The sequence below is a fragment of the Cyclopterus lumpus genome, chromosome 11, assembly GCF_009769545.1.
Source record: "Cyclopterus lumpus isolate fCycLum1 chromosome 11, fCycLum1.pri, whole genome shotgun sequence".
Classification (NCBI taxonomy): domain Eukaryota; kingdom Metazoa; phylum Chordata; class Actinopteri; order Perciformes; family Cyclopteridae; genus Cyclopterus; species Cyclopterus lumpus.
This window is the reverse complement of record NC_046976.1, coordinates 6,074,073-6,093,898: the sequence shown is the minus strand read 5'-3', so window position 1 is coordinate 6,093,898 and position 19,826 is coordinate 6,074,073. Positions and strand designations below refer to the sequence as shown.

The 19,826-nt window shown below is 38.9% G+C and overlaps 2 protein-coding genes across 2 annotated transcripts; both read left to right on the top strand.

The window, feature by feature from the left end:
- The first annotated feature begins 613 nt into the window (after nucleotides 1–613).
- Nucleotides 614–11,258, top strand: cratb (carnitine O-acetyltransferase b). The gene is made up of 15 exons (XM_034544523.1): nucleotides 614–1,038; nucleotides 1,365–1,589; nucleotides 1,969–2,087; nucleotides 2,626–2,679; nucleotides 3,730–3,895; nucleotides 4,378–4,552; nucleotides 4,944–5,034; nucleotides 5,758–5,845; nucleotides 5,939–6,039; nucleotides 6,396–6,515; nucleotides 7,294–7,416; nucleotides 8,386–8,521; nucleotides 8,652–8,714; nucleotides 8,815–8,952; nucleotides 10,376–11,258. The coding sequence occupies exons 1-15, from the start codon at nucleotides 988–990 to the stop codon at nucleotides 10,577–10,579; spliced, it is 1,854 nt and encodes a 617-aa protein (XP_034400414.1). The 5' UTR covers nucleotides 614–987; the 3' UTR covers nucleotides 10,580–11,258.
- A 650-nt stretch (nucleotides 11,259–11,908) lies between these two features.
- Nucleotides 11,909–19,244, top strand: ppt2b (palmitoyl-protein thioesterase 2b). Its single transcript, XM_034544524.1, has 8 exons — nucleotides 11,909–12,353; nucleotides 13,339–13,492; nucleotides 14,038–14,133; nucleotides 14,498–14,605; nucleotides 14,772–14,855; nucleotides 15,539–15,623; nucleotides 16,145–16,199; nucleotides 17,014–19,244. Exons 1-8 carry the CDS (start codon nucleotides 12,165–12,167, stop codon nucleotides 17,155–17,157), a joined length of 915 nt encoding a protein of 304 aa, XP_034400415.1. The 5' UTR covers nucleotides 11,909–12,164; the 3' UTR covers nucleotides 17,158–19,244.
- The last annotated feature ends 582 nt before the right edge of the window (nucleotides 19,245–19,826 follow it).

The following is a 19,826-nucleotide window of genomic DNA, read 5'->3' as shown; positions in this document are numbered from 1 at the left end:
CTTTTTGTTCTTTTGATAAATGATTAGTGTGAACATAATAATTATTGAGCTTGGAAACCAGCTTTAAAAAACAATCTCACCATAATGTTCTATTGTATCCTCAACAAACAAATGGAGATTGCCAGAAAATACATTAAAATTCCCATTTTTTTCTGAAGACATATTTTTTAATAAGTATGTTTTAAATAAGCAGATTACAGGAGGAACAATTTAAACAAAAAAGTTACTTTTTGTTAGCTTTTTGTTTTACTCTTTAACAGGTCAAAAATAAGAAAAAACTCAGGCTATTTGTCACCACTATATATATATATATATATATATATATATATATATATATATATATATATATATATATATATATATATATATATATATATATAAATAAATATATACACGTATGGTGTATTTTTCACTTTTAATAATTGGAGTACATTTTCCTGCTTGTACTTTACATACTTTTACTAACGGATCAGAATACTTCCTCCACCATTGTTGTATTGTAGGGAATGGAGTTTTTTAAAAAGCAAGTAAACCCCTAAACTGCCCTTGTCATCGTGAGTTGTAACAGCGACACGCTGCGGTGAGATGCAGTATTGCACACGACGTTTTGAGGCTCGGTGACGTAGCCGTTTACAGAAATACTTTTACGTCAACGCGTGTGCGGGCTTGTCACGTAAATTCGGTCAAGTACGTGAGTCTCTGCACGCTCGCCCAGTTTGAGGGAACACAACAAAAGACGACGGGGGACTGACTTTGACCGCGTGCACTGATGTTTTCAAACTAGGAGCCGTGGAGTGACGACGACTCTCTTATCTCCGTCCACCATGAAGAAGTAGTAGTACGAGGGCCCTCTTGTCCTTCTTTATTCTGGCTCACAGTTTCTGCGGAGATTTTGCACCCAAACAAAAGTTGACAGGATATATCGCTAAAAAGCGTCTCGTTGGGACATATAGGCGACACGGAGTGAATTCCTGGTTGTAAGGAAACATGATTCTGAGGAACATCCAACCAGCAACCTACAGAGCATGGCTGTCTCGGGTGAGCTGCTTTTCGGATTTTAGAGTTAAACTAACGAGCCGTAAGTGTCGACATGTTGTCCTGTATTCCTTCTTACAGTGTGTTTATTAAAGCGACGGGGCAGCTGAGCATGTTTCCTCAAGTCACACCTTCCACACTTCCTATTTCCTTGATACGCCCTTAGCAGTGTCCTGCTTTTATTGTCAAACTTTCATGGCTGTCCCTGCACCGTGGTCACACTTTACTAACTAGGTCATAACTCCTAAATGCTGGGGAGTTTGCAGGGCATTAAATGCATATTCAGTCCTGCGGAACCCTTTTTTAAAAACGGCTCCCTCTTCCTCCAGGTCTGGTGGAGGCAGGAGCCGTGTTTCTTCTCCTCCGTGCCCCCACAGCCGGTGCCGCCTCTGGTCCAGACCCTGCAGGGCTACCTGAGCACCCTGGAGCCCCTGCTGCCCCCGGATGAGCTCAGCCACACCCGCCGGATGGTGCAGGAGTTCGGCAGCCCGGGTGGCCTCGGCGCACGGCTGCAGAAGGCGTTGGAGAAGAGAGCCAGGCACACCAAGAACTGGGTCTGTGTTTGAGTCTGGAATGGGAAGGATGTATTGAACTTTTTAAAACAAAAGTTACAAAGTGCTTCACAGTAAAAACATTCAGCAAAAAGAAAACCTGCATTAAAATACACAATTATACATTTCTTTCATTCAAATACCTCCAGTAATTTCTGAGAAAATGTAGGTTTCATGGAAACCTTTTAACAGGCTTCTGAGGTATTTTGCGAATGTGTAAACAAACCAACTGAAAAAAACTTTCTTTATAATGGATCAGAAATGTACAATGACTGAATGAATGAATCACATTTCTAGTACTGTGTCATGCATACAATCTGCCCAGCTTACATTGATTCCCTCTATACTCTTTGAACATATTTATTGTTGTGTGTGTGTGTAGATCTCACCCTGGTGGGTGCAGTGGGCGTACCTGGAGAGCAGACAGCCGCTGCCTGTGCACTCAAACCCGGCCATCTCTCTGCCCAGGAGAGATTATAATGGCTGGAGGAGCCAGCTAGTGTGAGTCAACAACAACAACAACAACAACACAGTGGGGAAAACATCCGGGGAAGAAATATGCCGGAAACATTTTCAAAATAGCCGATGCTGTAATCTTTGATAAGCACTCGGCTGTAATAGAGGCTGCGTCCATCTGCAGATTTTCATAATCATTAAATTGATTTGGCAACAAAGTCCCAGCACAGTGAGTTCAGCAGAGAGCTAAACACATGGTAGTTCAGTCAAAGCAGACACAATTCAATGTGTTTATTTTAGTGCTGTGTCTTTGTTTCCAGTGTAAACACTTGGCCAGGATGTTGCCCTTCAATGTGATCTAGACAGACAACATGAATGTATAAAGGCACCCTGCTCGTTCCTAGGAAAGTTGCTCATAGCCGTATGCAGCAAAACAAGTTAAATATCCACATTTTATATTTGGATGTTATAGCTGGGTTCCAAATCGCCGTCTTTTTACTTTTAGTACTTACTACAGTTCCTCCGTCATGACATGGCAACCAACTGTGTGGCATATTTAAACAACATGTTTGTCTCCACTTAGGTTCGCATCCAAACTCATAGCAGCAGTTCTGGATTTCAAGGCCAAAATCAAAACGTAAGTTTGACACTTTAATCAGTTGGCTAATCTTTCTGATGTTTTAGAGGTTACGTGTTATAAGAGCAGTGGTGGAAAAAGTAGTCCCATTTTTTACTGCAGTAAAAGTAAAATTCATGCTTATCAGCCAAATGTTCAGCATTAACAGTATTTGCTACGCAAAGTGTAAATGTGTATTGCATATTACTTGTGTCTAAGTATGTAAACAGAATTTTTGTTTTAGTCAGTTGAGGTTGAGCTGATTTTAACTACTTTATTAAGTGTTTAGCAGTAAAATGTATAAATACATTTCTGTCTATAATTGAGTCACAAAGCCCTTTTTTTGCAGAGCAGTAAGAATGTTTTTAATTTAAATCAACTTGTTTTTAGAGACGGGTTGAAATATTCCTGCTAAACTTTGCTTTTTATAAGAAAATACACCTTCAAGGACTCGATAAATTCACTTGATAATGAGGATATATAACTAAACAATGCATCATGTTTTTTAATGCACAACATGGAAAAGTACAATATTTCACTCTGAAATGTGGTTGTGGAAGGGTAAAGTGGCATAAAATGAACCATTATTCACATAAAGTAGCCAAACTACTTAAATACACTCCTTAAGTAAACATACGTAGTTATATTCCATCCCCTTTAAAAGCAAATGAAACCAGCCGTCAATAATTACCTGCTACAGTCATTAGAGTCTGTCATTAATATCAACATTTGTTGACAAATAGTTTCTAATTGGTGCTTTATCCTTGAGCCTGGCTGGTAGCTCAATCGGTGTCTCAAATGCATTTGACGTGGTGAGATGTTGGCTTAGCATTTGCCCACAGTCTCTGTGGGTAAATGCTGTGTGTATAGTTTGCTTTTCCACATCAGGATATTTATGACTGGTTATCTGAAAATGTGTGACAGTGAGAACCCCACCATTCTGGCTAAACTGCAGTATTAATGTCTTGAATACTCCCTCTCCACCACATTTCCTAGGACAATAAACAGAGTGAAAATACATTATTCATAAATAACATCTAGACACGCGTGTCTGTCTGCTTTCCCCGTCAGCGGCCATCTGCCGGTCGAGAACATGCGAGGGAAGCCCCTGTGCATGGAGCTCTACCCGCTCCTCTTCTCCTCCTGCAGGATCCCCGGCCCCAAACACGACTACATCGCCCACCACGGTCGCTCCCGCCGCTCGCCGACTCACATCACAGTCGTCAGGAACTACCAGGTGGGAATGTGTTGACGACAGAGGGCACTGTCGGATTTATACTTTCTCTTTTCCTGGTTGCTGACTCTTGATTGCTTATTGTACCACATTGCAATCGATTATCAAAATAGTTGCCGATCAATTTTCTGCTGATTTTATTCGTGAATTAATCATTGCAGCTTTATTTTGCTTAAAAATTGTATTAGCAAAATAATTGGGGATAATTTCTGTTGAGGAATTTCTGAATTAATCCACTAATTGTTGCAGCAGCACTGCACATGTGGTTGTGGTTTGTGAAGCCCCAATGGGTCAAATAAATCGGTACCAAAAATGCCAACTTTGAAACGACACACGACAGTCTGTAGCTTGTAAAGCAATTAACGTTTATGTGGAGGACTGTTTAGTTCAGGTGACACCAAACCAACATAGAAAGCTTCGCCCCTCGAGCGCCTCATCGAATCGTCTTTAGTGACAAAGATGGCCTCCTCTTTTTTTTCTACCAGTTCTTCCAGCTGGAGGTTTACAACAGCGACGGCTCCCGCATGACGGAGAGTCAGATCCACAGCCAGCTGTTGAGGATCCGGTCTCAGTCCTGGAAGACGGACAAAGAGCCGATGGGCATCCTGACCAGTGAGCACCGTCACACCTGGGGAGAGGCCTACAACCGGCTGCTGAGAGGTAAAGCACAGGACAACATGCACTACTAAATATATATATATATATATATATATATATATATATATATATATATATATATATATATATATATATATATATATATATATATATATATATATATATAAATACTGTTATAATCAAATATCAGTGAAACCTGCTTAAGAAAGGCCATCATGAAAATAAAATGATAAATGTAGTTAAGCTTCTATGTTTTTACATTTATTTATTGATCAAACAGGCTTTATTGTATGCCAATTGTATATACAGTAAGAAATATGGCACAAAATGTGTATATATGTTTTTTATATATATATATATATATATATATATATATATATATATATATATATATATATATACTCAGTTTTTGTTTCTCCTTTTTGTGACTCAGATAAACTAAACAAGGAATCTGTGGGACTGATAGAGACGGGTCTTTTCTCCTTGTGTCTGGATTCTCCGGTCATGAGGATATCGGATGAAAAGTACGCACACACTCGCACAAACAACCTACTCTAACTCTTTCTCTCCGTTCTGTCTTGTCAGCCACGCTCATGTATTTCTGTTTGCTAAATATGTTGCTCAATCCTGTGTGTGCTCAGATATCATTGTGCCGTCTGTTGACTTTTGGTTCTCAAGCAAAAACATACAGTATATTTGTCACTTCCTCCATTTTAAATGTCGTCGCAGTTGCTGCTTGTTTGAAGCTTGTTTCAGACACACCGATTTTTATGTCTCTCTTGAATTGTTAGTTGTTTTTATTCCTTTTTTAAAAGTCCTGAATCATAAATGTTACCTCAGTGTAAATACAGAACTATTATCAGCTAATTGTACTGAAAGTATTAAAAGTACTCATTACGCAGAATAGCAGTGTAATAATACCACCGTGCTCATGTGAGAGCCTTGTAATGTTGTAGTACGTCAATGTGTATCCAACTTTAAACTGATTAGGGGTAGATTTCTAGTAAAGTACAGCATCAAATCATATAAGCATATCATTTGTTATTTTATGGAACAAATGTACTAGTATCAATAGATAACAAATAAATGCAATGGAGTAAAAAGTACAATTTGCCTCTAAAATTGCAAACACTCAAAGTAACTCAAAACTGTGCTGAAGTACGGTGCTTGAGTAAATGTACGTACCGCTAGTCACTTGATCTTGTTCTCCGTGTGAGGATTTTGTTTGTTACAACTTTGATTGACAGGTATGCCAGCCGTAAGGCAGCACAGGTTCTGCATGGAGGCGGGACGTTCTCCAACAGCGGCAACCGCTGGTTTGATAAAACGCTGCAGGTGAGCACCAGCGACATTCTCACAGGACAAAGAGAGGTGACACAGGACCGACTGATGCAGCAGCTACTTTGGTCTGTGTGTTTGTTTGAATAGTTTGTGGTGGGCGAGGACGGCTCCTGGGGTCTTCTGTATGAAGCAGCCATAGCTGAGGGTCCACCCATAGCGACACTGCTGCATCATATCCTCGAGTACTGGTAAGATTAAGGGTTGGACAGGAGAGACATCATCATATGCTGGCGCACACTTCAAAACATGCTGCTTTAACTGGATTCAATGTAAAACCGCAACAGCATCTCTATATATATATATATATATATATATATATACACACACACACACACCTTAAAATCACATGTTACGGGTTGTATACATCACATAGTATTTGAAGCAGGTCCAAATTTGTTAGACTGCTTATCTTTTAAGGTACAAATTATTCCTGATGGGTAATCTTTTTAAACCACATTGCCCCGTGATTCCCACTAGTGAAGCAGCATACTCAAAATGTACCATAATAATAGGGTGGAAAATGATTGTGTTTTCTTGACTGCAGTGAGAAACCGGACCCAAAGAGGGCGCCGCTGGTCCCTCTACCGATGCCCAAGAAGCTCTACTTTCACATAGACCGGGAGATTAAGAGGGACATAGAGCACGCTAAGCAGAACCTCGACATGTACGTTCCCCCACTTATTCTCCTGAACAGTGGGGAGTGTTCCAGTGTAAATGTAAAGTCTCTGCAGACTACCTGTCGTGATAAGAGAAGAATGGCCTCGCACAACGTAGGCGAGCCGTTTGCTTTAGTCTCAAAAACTAACAAAGCTGAAGTGAACTTGGCCCAGAAGAAAGCCACAGGAGGGCAAACACGTTTATCATCTCTGTGAGTGTGACCTTGACAAAACCGAAAGCCGTCATTGGTTGGACAGAGGTTTTAGAAGTCGTTATTGTCATTCAGGCCTTTCCCACCAGCTTGTGTACAACTTCAGAGTAGCCGTAAATTATCCAGTAGCCAAGGTCTAGTCCAGGAATAAAGCCTTTTCTTCCATGCACTGAGGAGTTGAGCTGGATGGAGAGTGCCCAGCTCAAAATGCCTTCAATGAGTCATATTTGGCATCATAGTGTAGTTGTAAGCAAACATAAATGCTTATCGGTGTATATTGTCAACTGTAATTATTCAGGTGTAATTTATTTTATATCGTAATATGAGTGCTAAAGTTAATGTAAATGAACAGGCTTTACAAATTCTGAACATAGGGGGTTGTTCTTGACCTTGGGGACATGTTCCAGAGCTTTTGGCCAGATCTCACAACCTTCTTCAGTGAATGGGCTTTTTAATCACACCTTGTGTACTTGACAGGATGAAACCTTCCATTCAAAGAAGAAAGCCATGAGATAGTTGACAAAAAGCTAGAAAACGTACCTCGGAAAAATAATATACTTGACATTTTCTGCAGACTGATCAACGACCTCGACGTGAACGTATTCAACTTCAAGAAGTTTGGTAAGGAGCTTCCCAAGCAGCACAACCTGAGTCCTAACTCCTTCATCCAGGTCGCCCTGCAGCTCGCCTACTACAGGTCAGTGACTGACTTCAGCAGATTCAAAACATAACGTTTTATTTTTATTGTTTGCGTCAAGGACGCAATCCATTAGAATCTCACTATATTTTTATTGTCACCTATTTTAGATTCTCCTCAGCCTGCTTATCCAATTATACATTACTTAGAATAGAACAAACTTAATTGTCCCTCCATGGCAGGTAATTTATCTCACCAGTAAAACACAGTTAAATAAATGTAGAAATTAGTATAAAACCAAGTCACGTTATTTATAGAGCACATCAAAAACAAAACAAAAAGTTGAATAAACTGCAAATAAATGTCCAGAAATCTGCAATTAAACCAACAACTTACAAACTTACAAAAACAGCCTCAAATTGTGATCCAGAGTTAATTAACTGAATCCTTGGCAACAGTCTACTTCCTGTTTTAAATCCACCATAGCATTATGGAAACGATATCTCCAAAGCGTAGAGATCTAATGGTTTGTGTGTGTGTAGCGCAGACGTAGGCACGGACTCTGTCCCATTCTCGTCTCCGTAACACCTGGAGGGAATTTCTTCATATTGGACTGAAACGCCCACTTGGACTCAAATATGAACTGATTATAATTTGGTGGTCAAAGGTCACTGACCTTACAAAGAACATTTTTGGAGAGTTCCAAGGCTAATTATTACAATTTCACACTAATAATAATAATAGTGATGATGTTTTGGACAAAGATGGAAGTAAACTGTATACTGGTTTGCTGAGGCATACAACCACAAGGTGATTATTCCTGTTATGTCATCTTGTGTTTTGTTGTTGAGTGCACCAAACCCCCAAAAAATGATAATCAACTGCGGTTGATATGGCAATAAATAATTCAATAATTTATTAGTTGTTCGTTTCTGTATTCTGTGCGCTTTGTCCTGGAACGTACATCGCAGATCGAAAGCTTGAAATGATCCGTGTTTAGGTTGTTCGACTTGCTCTTTCTTGTTGTAGAGTTCACGATGAGGTCTGCCCTGCCTGTGATATCGCCTCCCAGAGGATGTTTCGCGGCGGGAGGACAGAATATATCCGCTCGCCCGCGAATCAGACGCTCAAGTTCATTCTCGCCTTTGACGACCCGTCCGTAACGGTGAGAAGCGCCAGTGAATTGTTCCGCTGTGGCTAACAAAGGATTCATACTCGATGTTTGCTTTGCGTTGGTTTACTAGCGAGAGGAAATGTAATCATTGTGCGTTTTCATTTTATTTCTTGTGTCGCAGCGAGAGGCCAAGCTCCAACTGTTCAGAGAAGCTGTTGATGCCTACACAGCTCTGACTCTTAAGGTAAACAACAAGTCAACTTTCTTTTGTCATCCGTTATTAACTGATGCCCACTTCTCTTTCATATCGTCTTTTTAAAAAAAAATGTATCTGCTCTGGTCAGGTACTTCAAGGACACGGCGTAGACCTCCACCTGCTGGGGCTCAAGCTGCAGGCCATCGAGGAAGGACTGAGCATCCCCAAAGTCTTCATGGATACAGCATACGGCCTCGCAACACACTGGAAACTCCGAACGGGGCAGGTGTGTGTGTGTGTCTGCGTGATAAAGTGTGCCTCTGTTGGTTTGCTTCACAGTAACATGTGACCACCCTGTAGCACGGCAGGAAGTGGGAATTTGTTTTGGATATTGTGAATCGAAAGAGAGCTCTTTAGCAAGTGATCAGTTTCCTGTTGTTCTGCTTGTGATGCTCTTGACGTGGAGCATTTACTGGCAACAAAATAGAATTTGGAAGTTTCCAGCAATCACGCTGCTTATCTTCTGTGTTTTTTTTATGATGACATTCCGACTTATATAGTAAGTTATTGGACTGCGTTTGTGTTTTTGACAGCAGAAGCTCATGTGGTTTTTATGGTCCTAGTTTCACATTTCGTCTTATTATCCATTGACAATGTAGGTAGCGGCTGCATATAGTGTGAGTTTGTGAGTGACCCTTGATTCATCCTGCTTGATCAAAGTCAACACTTTTCTCTTCACTTCACCTTTTCACACTTTATCCAGACGTCTAATTTACATACAGAACAGTGAACAATGACCCAACACTAATAGATTAATTAGTAAAAGATGAAGATTTTTGTTAGATCTTGTGACATCAAGGACACACAAGTATCGGTCTGCTTTGATGTTATTTGAACTGCTTTTGGCCAACTTGCCGTAACCCACCTTGAGAGGGTTTCTGTCCCTTTTAATACTTACATTGTGAATAGTGTATGGTATTTAATGGCATGCCAAGAGCAGTTAAATCTATGAAGCAGACAAACGTTTTTTTTTTTAACTTGGCTAACTAGGCACTGAAATGGAAGTGAATTGTTAATGTTGCTTATTTTCTTGTGACTTATTGTTTCACCCAGTTTTAGGAACTAGTCATTTCTGATTTCCATATCAACAAGGGCTGGGCAATGTCGAATGATATGAGCATATCTTGTTATCTCCGAGGGCTGCAACTAAATTTACTTTACTTTCATAACCGATTCATGTGCAGAATACTTTATCAATTAATGTTTTTTTGTTTGGTCTATGACATACCTGAATTTTTATTTTTGGAATGCCCATTACAAGTTCCCACAGCCCAAATTATTGACTTCAAAAGCTTGTTTGAACCCAAATATACTCTGCATTTATTATATGAGAAAAAGCAGGACCTCCTCACACTGGAGGAAAACAAACGACAAATATTTGGTACCATGTTTTGAAAATCAGCTTGCATTAATGTTCTACTATTCAAATACTTTTGAAATATTTTTTTTTACAAAATATTGGTGTCAACAACTTGTATTTTTATTATATTAATATTATTGATGATGACACCATATTGTAATTTAATGCATATCAATATCAGGAAATCCTTGTGATATTGTTTTCAGCCAAAGTCTTGGTTTCTAGATATAATTGTGTAGCTTTCTTTCTCTTGATACCTTATCTCGTGTTCTCCCTCCGGCCCCTTCAGGTGCCAGCGAACACTGACAGCGTGATGTGCTTCGGGCCCCTCGTTCCTGACGGTTACGCCATTTGCTACAACCCTCAGGCAGACCACGTCCACTTCTCCATCACCGCCTTCAACTGCTGCGAGGAGACTAATGCAGAAACGTTGGCTCTCACCCTGAAAGACACTTTGGGTCACCTACAGGAGCTACTGCAGCCTACTGTGTAGAGCTGCTCATGTAGTATGTCCAACAGGATACACCCATTCCTCTACACATGGAAAAATAGACATTATTTTCTTAAAACAACATTTTGTAGAAGTCTTGATGAGGTTTGGATGTTTTTCTGTTCATGCAACGCTTCAAGCTTTTAAATCTGAGCAAGTTTTGAAGAATGTGCATGGTGTCTATGGTGCTTTTGATTTTTTGTATAGCTTTTGATGGAGCAATAAATCGCTTTCATTTTCTAGCAAGAGCTGAGCAAGCACGCTGAATTATATTTGCTACAGTGGATGCAACAACATGTCTATGTGAAAGCAAAACAAAGTCAACCTGACTCTCCATCATTCATCAGAACAAGCCAAAGCAGTTGTGTTGAAACTGACTCCACTCCTTTTACAAGTCACGGGATAAACAGTAGCCTTTCTAGTACCCTATACTGAGAATACATACGTTTCTTTTTCAAAACCATCAATTGTTTCTGGAAACTATTGATTGTATATGTCTGTTCTAAATGGATCAAAGGCCAGAAGGTTGGTCATTAATGGTGACCGTGCAAAGAAGGTGCTTATGTCTCTTTTCCGTCAAGCAACTTCAGGGTTTACTTGCTGTATATGGAAATGAATGTTGGGGGGCTTTTGGGTGTTGTTCAACCTGCAGTATTGTTTAATAAAACCTGCCATCACTTGATTCCTCGTTTTAGAGCTGTGTTTGTTTTTTCATTGCTTAGTGTGCTATGGCATCCACAATCAGTGAGCCATTTCAGCTATGCAAGGAGACCACATGGACGTCGTGCTAATCGCTTACTCGTCTCGCTTCGCTCTGAGATTGCATTAGGAAAATATCTTTTAACAGCCAGGATAATAAGGAGGAATTATTACAGCAAGCGGACCCTGTTTCAATACACGTATAGGTACCTGACACCTGAAAAAATGGTGAACCCACCCTTTAATATATCTCTTAGGAATCATTGTAATGATATACTGACTGGTTATCAGTTTCCATGATCTCTTTCAATCCTTTTGAGTTATTAATCATTGACCAGGCTAAATAGATCATTTAAAATACTGTAAATTGCTATTACTGGATAATGACAAGTGGCTAGAGGCTGGGTAAAAAAGAATCCGTAATAACGTATAGTTATACAATTTTGTGTTAATACACAGTGCATATAGTTTTTATAAAGACTATTAAAAATATTTATCATATAAGAAGACTTATTATTATTACTATAACAGTACATTGTGTACTGTGTATCAACGCTGCTGATTGGAGGAGCTGGAACCGGAAATGACGCCACAGGGCCTTCGTCACGTTTCATTTAAAACCGGAAAAAAACAAGAAACCAAGCACAGCTCGGCAGCAGCGTTGGTGCTTTGGGGGAACACACACGAGTAATAAACAGGAACATTTCAGGCACACTGACGAGCGGACTGTTCGTACCGCGGCTTGGGAGCAGAGACGGAGATGAAGATGGCAGCATAACGTTAGCCAAACATCAAGAGTTTATGTTTTTATTTCATTTTAAAGTTATCTATTTGTTTTAGGCAACCTCTTAGTGTTTTTGTGTGTGTTTTTTTATTGACTTGAGTTATAATGAAGGGCTCCCATCCTGCTTTTTTGAGCCGGAGGAGGAGGGAGTACAGCGGGGTGGCCGGGCTGCTGTATCCGCTGCTCGGTGCGTGTCTCTGGGCTTCGGTGGTCGGGTACAAGCCGGTGGTCATCGTCCACGGTTTGTTCGACAGCTCAGGGGATTTTATACATTTACAGCACTTTATTAATGAGGTAAGTGGTCGCAAATACGAGAGTGGTTCAATGTGGTTCCCTCGTAGATGTTTTTTAAACGAAGTATATATTTAGTTTTTCAGTAGTGGACCTTATGCAATGTTTACTGCAGGCCTTACAGCTTATATCACCACATGTTATCAGCAAATGTGGACCTGCGCCATGCAATATGTGCTGTGATGCATTGGTCAGCTTTCATCGTAATGGTGGAGTCAGATGATTGTCTTGTAATGTATTTACATCTGCTTTTAACATGTGGTGCTAGTTAAGTATGCTTTTGTTTTGTTTCTTACAGTTATGTAATCTCTCTTGTGCACATTGTTATTGCTTCTATTCTTTCTGTTTTTACCACGTAAAGTGCCTTCAGTAGCTAATACAAATAACATGTATTATTATTAATGTATTTTTTTCCTTCATTATTCCTGCAGTAACACCACAGGAGAGTGAGAGATTCGTACATTGGCATTTGCAAGTGCCTTCATCATTTCAAGTGTTGATTGTAAACATAATTTAGTATCTAGTATTCAAAAGTTATAAATGTTGGTTTAATACAACCTGTTGTTTGCACTGTATATATTGGAATAACCTGGTTGATTTGAGGAAATTGTGAAGATTTTGTGAGGGACTCCGGTAAAGTGGATCAGGTAAAACCAAGATTCAGTTCCTCCTTTTCCTGCCTAGAAAGCTGATGGCTGAACCTGACTATTTCTGGCGGAAGTTTAGATCTTGGTCTGGCTGTTTCTTACCAAACAACTGTATGATGAATAATCAATATCTAAATTACATCTAAAAAAACAACAATACTGGACCTTAGGTAATACAGAATGTTTGGTTTGCCCTGCCGCTGTTGCTTTTAACACTGAGTGTCTTGTTCTTGTTTAGTGCTTCCTGCAACAATATGAGAAATGACTTGCACATAGTTCCTCCCCACAAGCCCAGTACACCCCATGTATGAATTAAAACCGCTTCCTTCTTTCTCCTGCAGTCTCACCCTGGAACAAATGTTACAGTCATCGACTTGTTTGACGGCAGTTCCAGCCTGCAGCCCATGTGGAAGCAGGTGGAGGGGTTCAAGACAGCTATTTACCCAATAATTCAAAACGCAGAAGATGGGGTCCACTTTATCTGCTACTCTCAAGGTCTAAGTGCATTTGTAAAAGAGACATACATGTGGTATTTGCTTTGTATTCTTTTTTTGTCTTGGTATGCAATTCCTTGAATAACTCAGTTGTAAGCATTATTTTATTCAACAGAGTGGGGCTTTATGAGACTCTGTTTTATTCACTGGATACATTTTTCTATGACATATTTATTATCATTTTAACGTGTTTCTATAGATTAAAGGTCGTGCCATACTGAAAAACAAACGGAAAACACATTAGTTAAAAGTAATGGTGTGTAGTCTTTACGGTGCATGCAATTAGTATGATTAGAGCTGAAACCACTGGACAATCAATCAGGTAGTTGATCGAAAGGAAATTAATTTTGAGCTATTTTACTAAGATTTGATTACTTAAACAAATTTCAAGAAAAGTGCCTCATTTCAGCATTTCAATTTGAATACTTTTCTGCTTTTATTTGTCTTATGTGATAGTTAATTGAATATCTTCAGGTGTTTGACTGTTGGTCAAAAAAGGTAAAAAGACTGACAACAAATAGTTTTTATTTGCTGACATTTTAACAGGTGGGCTGGTTTGCAGAGGAATCCTCTCCACTCTCTCTGACCACAACGTCCAGTCTTTCATCTCTCTGTCCTCGCCTCAGGCCGGGCAATATGGAGGTGGGTTCAATTTCAAAGGCTGAACACGTGATTATGTGTAAAGCACCTCACATCAATATGTGCTTAAGAACAATATATCAAACGACAACATGAAAACAGCACGGCAGCGTGAAAGGGCTTGCCCGACATTTCTCCCGGGTGTTGGTAGAGACCAAAACGGACCTTAAAGAAGAGTGCATATTAGTAACTGCTGGATGTATGAATAAGCATCTGTTTGCAAACAAGCTCACCATATCAACTTCAAATGTGAGGATATGTCAGTGTTGGGTTCACAACTTGTTTTCCACTGCGCCCGAGTGGCTTTAAAATCATGGGAAGGACTGGTGTCTTCTCTCAAGCATGTTCTCCGTCCTGCCCCTTCCAGACACAGACTACTTGAGGTACCTTTTCCCACAGTTTGTGAAGTCCAACCTCTTCCACATCTGCTACACGTCGGTGGGTCAGAGGATCTCCATCTGCAACTACTGGAATGGTGAGAATAATTCCAATTCCTTATCTTGCCAAACCTGAATTGACAATTGGATATTCAGTGTGCCGTTCCCCTTACGTTTTGTATCAGACTCAAGGAGATGTCGTATAAGAAAGCTTTATTCGCAAGTGTTTTGACATACTGGTTCATACTGGTCCTCCTCCTCCAGACCCCCATCACAGAGACCTCTATGTGAACAGCAGTGACTATTTGGCTCTGCTCAACAGCGAGAAACACAACCCAAACTCAACAGGTCAGTACATTGCTGGAGGGTAAAATACATCCATAAGTTTAATGATTGTAACAATCAGGGGGTGTTTGTCTTGATGATGCAACAGTGAGGTGAACTCTAAAAATGATCAATAGGAGCTTGTTGTGCTTTTGTTATCAGCTGATTCTTTAGAAAACTGATTCATTTAATTCATTATCTGAGTTGTTTACAGTAAACACAATATATCAAGAAAACTCATCCCAATGTAATAATTAAAGATACCAAGAGTACACATACAAATTTGTTCAGCAATATTGTATTACTGAACAATACAAGTTGGTAAACTCTGCAATACGGGTTTCATTCAAAGAAGAGAAGATAAACAACCTCAAATTCAATTATTCAATCAATGAGAAAACAAGCATGAGTTCGCTTTCACACCAGCTTTCTTTTGTAAGATAAATATTTCCTGAAATGCATCAGGCATTATTTGAAAAACAGAGGAAGTACAACGAGATAAGATAAAAATTAGACTTTATCGATTTAAGTGGTGACATTCCCAAGTCCCAGGCAAACAGAGACGGACTGAGAGGTAAGAAAACAAACAAAAAAGATTACAATTTCAGGCATTTTAAATCCAACCATATAGGTACTATACAAACAATACCTCAGTCTTAAAACCTCTGGTCTAAAGTGTAATAAAGTAATGTACCTCTCTATCTCAGAGTGGAAGAAGAACTTCCTCAAGATCAAAACACTGGTTTTGATCGGAGGACCAGACGATGGAGTCATCTCTCCCTGGCAGTCGAGGTGAGCTCATCCTCGGTCTTACGTGCTCGTGGTCTTTTCCTTTGACGTATTATTTATTATTTTAGGACAATATTTGACAGATTTCTTGGACATGAAAGTGAAAGTCGGGGCGTCATTTTGTGCATTTAAATGCTTTAAAAACATTTTGCCAAATACACTTGAGGTGTTTCTGTGAACCTGACCCTGGTGCTAAAATGCCTCTGAAACACCCCAGCTAATTCATTTATTCCGGTATTATGCTGGCGTCTGAACCGCTGATGAAAGCCACTTAACTTGTTGAGATTACTATTTCCTCTGCTACAGTTGAGAGATTGTTCTTTCCAGTTCACTTTGATTCATACACAATTACTTTCCTCCTTTGATAGGATTCTTTTTTCCACTGTCATATGACACTTTTTACGCTCAGTTCACACATTATTCCGCTGTGCTAGATTTTCTTTTTCTGGGGGCTGTGGCTGATCAGATGACTCTCATGTGATGCTTACACATTATAACACTTCTGTCTGTCTTCTGGTTTTTAGTCAGTTTGGATTTTATGACGACAACGAAACTGTCGTTGAGATGCAGCATCAAGATGTGAGTGAAAATCCCACAACAGACGCACACAAAATTGTTTTGAATTTATTACAGTGCCCTCTGATCGTTGCTTATACTTTCATATTATTTTGGATTGTTTTCATTCATAGTTATTTATTTATTGTCGTGGTGAAGCAAAAGACAAGCACAGAACTTTTTATATATAATATTATATTACGAACACATAACGTAATCCTCTGTCCCAATTTGACAAATACAATTTGCCACCATCAGAAATGACAGACATTTCTTTGAAAAGTGATAAATCGTCATATCAAAGAGCAATAAAAGATATAAAAGACTCAATCTCACCTAAATCACATAATGATCGAAGATTTTTTTCTCCTCCTCATCGAGAGCCCTGAAACCTGCACATTTATGTAGCTAATGGTAATGTTATTAAACTTACTGTAACTGCACACAAATATTTTAGTTAAAGGGTGCTTCACATAAGCCTCTGCAGCGTAATAAATTAATAATTTAGGTTTGTGCCAAACATCAACTCACCATCTTTCCTTTTACATTAGGAATCATTTGCCCTGAGAATCATTGTTTTGTTCAGTAAATTAACCATCCAAAATACAGTTTTTTACTTTTTACTTTCCCTAATGTCCCAGTGAAAGATCTTTGTGGTGAGCTGGAACATCTCACATTTAAATCTGATGTTTGGAGGTTCCCGTCCCAATGCAGCACATCATACTTGTATCGCCTTGGGATAATATGCCTCGTTTTAAAATGTAAAAAGGGTTCAAACTTTAAGAAGAAGAACCCATACCCTAATGTTGAATGTTTTTTCTTCTTCTTCCTGTTTCAGTTGTATTTAAGAGATGTTTTCGGTCTGAAGACGCTGGCGGCTCGAGGAGATCTGATCATCTGTTCAGTTCCCGGCGTTGAACACGTGCATTGGCACTCGAATGACACGGTGTTCCACATGTGCATGGAGAAATGGCTGGTGTAGAGCAAACCTCTTTAGCAGCATACTCACACAGATACACACACAGAGTTACACACCCTGCAGTCATGTAAGCTCTTAACTTCCACCATGTATGAAAGGCCGCTGTGAAGTATCCTCGCAAACATTTGTGAGCGTACTCTCGAGGATAAAATCAAATTGTTTGGATTCCAGTTCTTAGAGATGACTCGTAATTATGCTCTCTGCTAGAGAGGTTTGTGTTCGATACATTTAGATGTTTATGGTCATCCTAGAAACTACTAGGTTACTTTAAAGGGAATAATTTGATTTTTTGGAAGTACACTAATTTGCTATCTTGCAGAGCATTGATACCACTATTATGACTCTACATGAAATATGTCGCTATAAGCAGCAGCTGGTTATCTTAGCTTGGTATTGAGACTGGAAACACGGGGACACGGATAGCCTGGCTCTGTCCAAAGCTCACTCCTCCTACCAGCACCTCTTACGTTCAATAATGAACGTGTTCTATGTTGTTTGTTTTAACTCTACAAGAACTGAAGTGTAAAAGGAGGTTATGTGCTGTACAATTTCTTGGCTAGATGCAGTTACGTAGTCTTATCGTCACAGTGAGGTTGCCGGGCTACCAGAAGAAACTCCAGAGAGGTACCGCTCAAATCCAAGAAATAAAACACCATCGAACCACATAAGTTAAACAAACGGGATATAATGTGTTAATTGGTGCGCTTTAGAGATGCTGGTTGCCAGATTATTTATCTTTGCACAGAGCCGGCTAGCTGTTTCCCTCTGTTGTCAGTCTGTGTACATGCATATATGTGTGTATATATATATATATATATATATATATATATATATATATATATATATATATATATATATATATATATATATATATATATATATATATATACATACACACACACATACTTGATAAAGGTTTAAGTAGGTTTATGTTATTACAGTCAGCAACGGTAAAGCAAATCATACATTAAAGGAGCAGTCCAGCAATTTAGTATTGCATTTCAGTAAAGTATAGGAGAAAAAGAATTGTCAAAAATCTAGCAGCGGCTGAAGACAGAAGACGTTTCCCGTATTTTCAGTGAAAGCGATGCCCACGAACATACAGTATATATCCGTGTGTGTGTGTGTCTGTGCTTGGTCACACATACCTCAAAACACAGCACCACACAACACAACAGTGCCTGAGCGACGTTCTGTCATCGTGTCTTCATGTACAGATTCACTGCCCTGCTCATTGTACGATGCAGTAATTTATATATTTTTATTCTTCCATTTTTAACCGGAGGTGGGTCATGTTTTTTAAGTGTAATTGTGAATATCATGTTTATTATTATGTCCGTGCAGTGCTTTGGAGCTTTAGTAGATTGAGCTTTAAAGTTTCCCCTCATACCTCAGTGTTTCATGTCCCATACCAAAGTGCTACAACGCACTGCCTTTAGTGACGGTGCTAAAACATAATGATATGGAGGGGTGGCCTGAGATTTGCCTGGAGATTGGCAGTGCTATATTAGTGTTTACTTGTCGACCAGACTATTGTACGTGGCGCTCTTTACCCCCCCCCCCCTTCGCATTTAGATATCTCAGGCGTTTGAGCAACCTTCATGTTTGTCCATTTGTTGGAAAAGGGATTCCTCTCAACTTGTTGCATTTTGTTGGATGTTTATGTATTTTAAAGATGTTTCTCAAAGACAAACAAAGATAAGGAATGGAAATATCTAATGTGTGATAAAACAAGAAGTGAATGTCTATTTTAATTGGTGAAATAGTAATCATTGCACCAGTTTTTATTTTTTTAAAGGGAAATGATGAAGATGGGATGATTTTAACTGTTTTGAAGTTGTAGATATACAGTATTATTTAAATATTGTTGCATCCTTTGTGTGCTTGTAAGTTAATTAACCCAACTGCATAAACTGTGGATTTAAGGAATATCCTCTCTGTTCAGTTTTCTTGCCAATAAAACAGTAAATGTGGTTAAGGAAAATTTTCTAAAAACTATTTTGACTCCTACAATTTCTAAAAGTCTCTTTCGCAAATGAAAATGTGTGAAATGTTGTCAATTCCTCAATAAAAGACAGTTTTGAACAACAGTCATTGTCTTATCACATCAAGATGGATAAATAAACTGAAAGATTAAACAAATATGCAGAAGGTAATTGTTTGGTATAGCTAAATTATTTTTACTTGTTTTGGTTTTATGTGCAGCTTTTTAAAATATACTACTAGTTTGTCGACTTGTTTTCTGACAATTTAAATTGGTACTATAAAATATCAGTACTTAATGTATCTTGGTTGCAAATCTTTCGGTATACTTATTTTGGGATATCAACATTTATTTTTTGCTTTTATAATACACAATGAATATCCTACAAAATAACTTTAAAAACTCAAATATTGATTTAGGCTTCTACGTTTTGCCATGAATAGGTGTTACACGTATGCCCGATACCTAGTGTTGACATCATTGTTCTCGATTTATGGAACAGTGAAAAATATTAAATGTAATTGTACAGTATAGCTAATAAGTAAATCATTCATTCCTTTTTCTTTGTTTGTTTACAATGCACACAGACAAAACAGTAAAAAAGGAGAAAGAACATAAAAACAAACAAACTAAAACAAAATCTTCATCAGCGTATTTTACAATGTAAGTATTCTGTCCCGCATAGACT

Coding starts and splice junctions, on each gene's coding strand:
- cratb (XM_034544523.1), top strand. CDS start 988: ATGATTCTGAGGAACATCCAACCAGCAACCTACAGAGCATGGCTGTCT. Junction 5,035..5,757: donor ATGAGGATATCGGATGAAAA/GTACGCACACAC, acceptor TTTGATTGACAG/GTATGCCAGCCGTAAGGCAG. Junction 7,417..8,385: donor CTGCAGCTCGCCTACTACAG/GTCAGTGACTGA, acceptor TTCTTGTTGTAG/AGTTCACGATGAGGTCTGCC.
- ppt2b (XM_034544524.1), top strand. CDS start 12,165: ATGAAGGGCTCCCATCCTGCTTTTTTGAGCCGGAGGAGGAGGGAGTAC. Junction 15,624..16,144: donor ATCTCTCCCTGGCAGTCGAG/GTGAGCTCATCC, acceptor TCTGGTTTTTAG/TCAGTTTGGATTTTATGACG. Junction 16,200..17,013: donor TTGAGATGCAGCATCAAGAT/GTGAGTGAAAAT, acceptor TTCCTGTTTCAG/TTGTATTTAAGAGATGTTTT.